This window comes from Trachymyrmex septentrionalis, unplaced genomic scaffold (genome assembly GCF_001594115.1).
Source record: "Trachymyrmex septentrionalis isolate Tsep2-gDNA-1 unplaced genomic scaffold, Tsep1.0 scaffold107, whole genome shotgun sequence".
Taxonomy (NCBI): domain Eukaryota; kingdom Metazoa; phylum Arthropoda; class Insecta; order Hymenoptera; family Formicidae; genus Trachymyrmex; species Trachymyrmex septentrionalis.
The window spans coordinates 1,170,782-1,175,297 of NW_017304196.1; the positions used below are offsets into that span (position 1 = coordinate 1,170,782).

The following is a 4,516-nucleotide window of genomic DNA, read 5'->3' on the forward strand; positions in this document are numbered from 1 at the left end:
CAAAAAGAGAAATGGAATTTATCATTTTGTTTAAGACAATCCATAACGATCTTGTTTATTTCTATAACTAAGTCGTATTATTTTATTTTCTTTTTATTGCAATTAATTGTATTTGCATTCTAAAACTGCGATTCTTATATCCATATCTTTTCAGTAAATAATTGTATTGATAATAATTAATTTTCTTTAATCAAAATGGTTTTTTCCTGCAAAAAATAGTAATTACTTTAAAATATATCTCAACAATTTTTAAAAGATGCTAAATATTTAGAACCAAAAATGTAACAACTAAGAAATGTAGAAAAAATGAAAAAAAGTACCCAAAAAACCGCACAGTAGGAAATTGTTAGAAAAGGAAAAGAAAGAAAAGTGAAGGGTTAATAAATAAAAAAGCAAGCGAATAGCGACGTTGCATATTTATTGTTCCCAATTAACTGCGCCAAAGTAAATAATAGATACAGTGGTTAAATACAAAATTGATTATATGACGTACTTAAAAAAATATAAATATTCTGTACAAACTTGAGAGATGCTCGATAGAGACTGTACTTGATTAGAAATATTAAATCTGAAGTGACAAAAAAACTTTGCATCGTACTCAACACGTTCTCTTCATTTGAATCTTTTTCAGATTCTAAATAAAAAGGAACACTAATATATTTCATATTTAATAAATAAATAGTCATTTAAAGGCAATAGTAATATTCTTTATCTAATAAATAAATTTTATTATCTAATTTTTTTATGTAAGTTCTACGCAAAAATAAGTATGTACAATATTACACATATAAATAACATGATCTTTATCTCTACCATTATGCTGTATAAATAAAATATTGTGTATTTCAAATCAAAGATAAACAGTATTACATATAACACATTCGTTATATTCGATAAAATAAAGTATTTAATTTATGTAAATATATAATTTGCTTTTCATACATAGAATTTAAGCTGCTTTAAGACCTATTTTTCACTTAGCAGTCTTTTTTTATGATCGGTATTTAACTACATACTACTCTTTACGTCAAAAGCTAATATAATCCGCTAAAAATATATTTTTCGTGATGTCACTTCAAATTTCTTATTAAATTATAATATAACGCAAAAAAATCAGTCATTCACATGTGAAATGTCACAAAACAGATAAGGTTCTTTTATAACTATACTGCCAAAAAGAATATCTGAAATTGTATACGTAAAGAAATCTCAATTAAGTTCATACATAATAGAGAAATCTATACACTTAGATACTTTCTATGAAAACGAGTGCAAAGACTTTCAGGTAATAAAATACTTGACTCTGCTAAACTAAAAATACAAAAAAAGAAGAAACCACACCTACTACATGCACTACTAAACAAAGGGAAATCATAACATGCCGCTTCCCCGTTTAAGTTTTTTTTAAATATTCTACAATAAAAAAAAACTCTTCATAGCACTGGGTCAATGACCTATAACTGATCTGTAAAATAAACTAATTAAATGCAGTCTAATCGTTTCAGAGTACCAGTTTAAAGTTCTTATTCATTCATGTGCACACGTAGCGTACAACAGAGTTCTGTATAATAGAAATGTATTAATCTCGATTTAAGAAGAATCTAGAAATAATATTACAGCAAAACATAATGTATCTTCCGTCAACTGTCAAGATTTCTCGCGTAAATTTAAAAAACTGGTAAAGCTATAGCTATATATTTCACGCCTAGGTAATACGTTCTAGTCATGCTGTATTTTGCCAATACTTTTCTCTACGTAGTGTGCATCAAAGTCTTCCAATGCAATTTTCAAGATATCGCTAATCAAATTCGTACATTTATAAAACGATAAATATTTCGATAAATGATCTTAACACAGTTTATATACATATCACAGTAAATATACCAAGACGTATCATTTATGCGTAGAGCACGAACAGTATGTGTAAGTGAATCATATACAAGATGACTCACGTTTAACTCCTCTTAACTTCATTCCTCTTTCTATACAAATAAATGTATCTAAATTAGTTTAATTTCTTCTCTAGCTTCTCACACTCTCCATTAATCTTACTAGCATGAAGATGATCATTGGAGATAGTATTATCAACAAAATTAATTCTATCTTGCACCATTACAGCACATTGATATTAATCTTAACTTAATTATTTATTTGTATGTATTAAGTGATGAAGAGAGCGGAGAATAATTATTCCAAATTATCCCAAATATAAATATGCAACATTTATGAATTAGTAGGTAAGTCACACTGCGTTAATTGCTCGTACAAACGAACAAACGTTATTGAACACACAGTTCGACATTAGTCGATTATTTCGATGCAAAGTACAAAGAACACCATCAATAAATAGTATGTAGCAGCACGTTATGTAACAACACACAATTCATAATTTAGATCGAAAATTGCTAAAGGAGAAGGCATCTAAGGGCTATAGTTACACTAATTGTTCTATCTATTTGGCAAGTATAGGAATTATAATATTACACGTACCGCACGAGTGGACGCCATACGCGGTAGTATAGAAGTTTGTGTGTAAACTAACTTTCGTTACTCTTCTCGCTATAAGAGAGCAAAAGACAAGAGCTTGCGCGGGTAATTTTATCTGCCACTCGTACTTAAAGAAAGTGTCATCAATTTTAACACAAGTACTTTAAGCAATCGTGTATAAAAGCGGAAGATCCCGTTTCAGAAGTTACTCGCGTACAGGGACAATGGTCGACTGTCTCGTTTCGACTGAGATGACCTGTCGTGTTCGCTCGGTGCTTGTTCAACGGCCAATTTCGGATCGGAGTAAAACGATCTCAGTGGTTGGTCGCGTACATGATCGACGAAGACGCGGGGTTTGACGGGAATCCTGGTTTGCTTCGCCGCGACCTGGCGGCACTTGATACGCGCGACCGGACTGTATCTCGATGAATGCAAATAGTACAGCCTGTTTTTCTGAAATCTCAGCTTAGCGGCGCTGTCCAACGAATCATATTCGTCGTATACGGGCGAGACGGGTCGCTGCAAATGGTCCACCGGGTTCAAGTAGTCGACCGAGTAATCTACATTCTGAAAATCGCGGCTGGACGAACGACTGCTGTTACTACGGACCGTGTCGTTCTTGAAACCGACGACGTTGCTTTTACCGCGCGCGGTACCACCGCCTAACAGCTTCTCGCCGCTGCGTTTTGGAAAACTCGACTCGCGATAGGCAGATTGGTGAGAGCTAGCTGTGCTGGTCGGGTAATTATTTTGAGCGGAATTTTTGAGGGAGTAGGCAGGTGGTGGAAGAGCCGAGTAGCTAACGTACATAGGATGCAACGGTGTGTGGCCTGCCAACCCAAAGTCATCACCTCCAACAAAGTCAACTGAAATATCATCCAAGAATCCATCACATTAGATGAAATCCGCTAACGACGAATCGGAAATAAGCAATGCATTAACGAATTCATCGAAGAAGCGAATACGTGACAAGTAATGCCAAAAATGTCATTATATTACTGTCAAACATGTTTTTTCTCTAACATTTCATGAAGAATAAATATATCTTATCTTGAAATCTTCGGTTGTAACATTTGGTTCTACATGGCATAGTCTGCTTAATTTTGCTGTGCTTTTATAATTATTATATATTTGCAATTTTCTTGGCTAAAGAAAGTAAAAATTAAACTGTATTGTATTAAGACACAACACCATTCCGTTCATGCGAAGATAAAGAAACGCTATTTGAATAATATATGGTAATAATAATAATAATAATAACAATAACAATAATAATAAGTACAAATTACAAATCTCAAGATGCAAAAAGTTTTACATCGCTACATATATATTCAAACTATATTTACATTCTATAGCTTCATGATTATAATATAAAATTATTTACTCGTGCCAAAAGATAGACAAATATATATGGCGTGCAATTGATGAACATGATTAAGCGGACTTACCAAAATGGAGGATCAAATCCACCAATGAAATCAACTGTAACCGACAACCCTCTTTTCAAGCAATAATAAATAATCGCGTGCTTATACGTAATTAGAAATTATCAAAGATAATCTTATTTAAAATTATCTAATTTTTTATCATTTAAAATTTTTTAAATGTATTCCTATCAGCGGTGATAAATTCCTGGATAGTTTTATGCAAATTTAAAGTGTACATTTTACTGTGCAATTAGGGAAATATAATATGACAAAGTATGTATAAAATAATAAAAATCTAGCGCTTATATAAGACTAACACAGCTTTTACGTTCTTCAAAATGTACTAAATTTATATTTTTTAAATAGATAATGATCTCATTTATACTCTTTATGATTTACTACTGTGGGCAAAAAGTATCGATAATTTCAAATTTAAATTTTCCGGGGTTTCCGATAGGGACAACCGAATTTATTTTGAAGTTGGCAATTCTGTCAGTGACAGAATGCGCCAAGGTACACGTCAAAATAGTCATTAGTGTTTGAGATAAGCGTCTGTTTGTAAGCACGTAAAAAGTGATTTGTCGTTTTTTGAAATGTCTGAA

At 32.0% G+C, this 4,516-nt stretch overlaps 1 protein-coding gene across 5 annotated transcripts in view; it reads right to left on the reverse strand.

The window, feature by feature from the left end:
• LOC108746787 (sodium/potassium-transporting ATPase subunit beta-1-interacting protein) overlaps positions 1-4,516 on the reverse strand; it is a 24,595-nt gene that overhangs the window by 17,101 nt on the left and 2,978 nt on the right. The window contains exon 6 of one of the 5 annotated variants that reach the window (XM_018483779.1): positions 2,697-3,353. The exons of 2 other annotated variants lie outside the window; for them this stretch is intronic. In XM_018483779.1, the coding sequence (XP_018339281.1) occupies positions 2,697-3,353 (657 nt within the window). Of the gene's footprint in view, positions 1-2,696; positions 3,354-3,935; positions 3,970-4,516 lie in introns of all 5 variants that reach the window. 2 more of the 5 variants (XM_018483760.1, XM_018483770.1) reach the window with 2 other exon arrangements.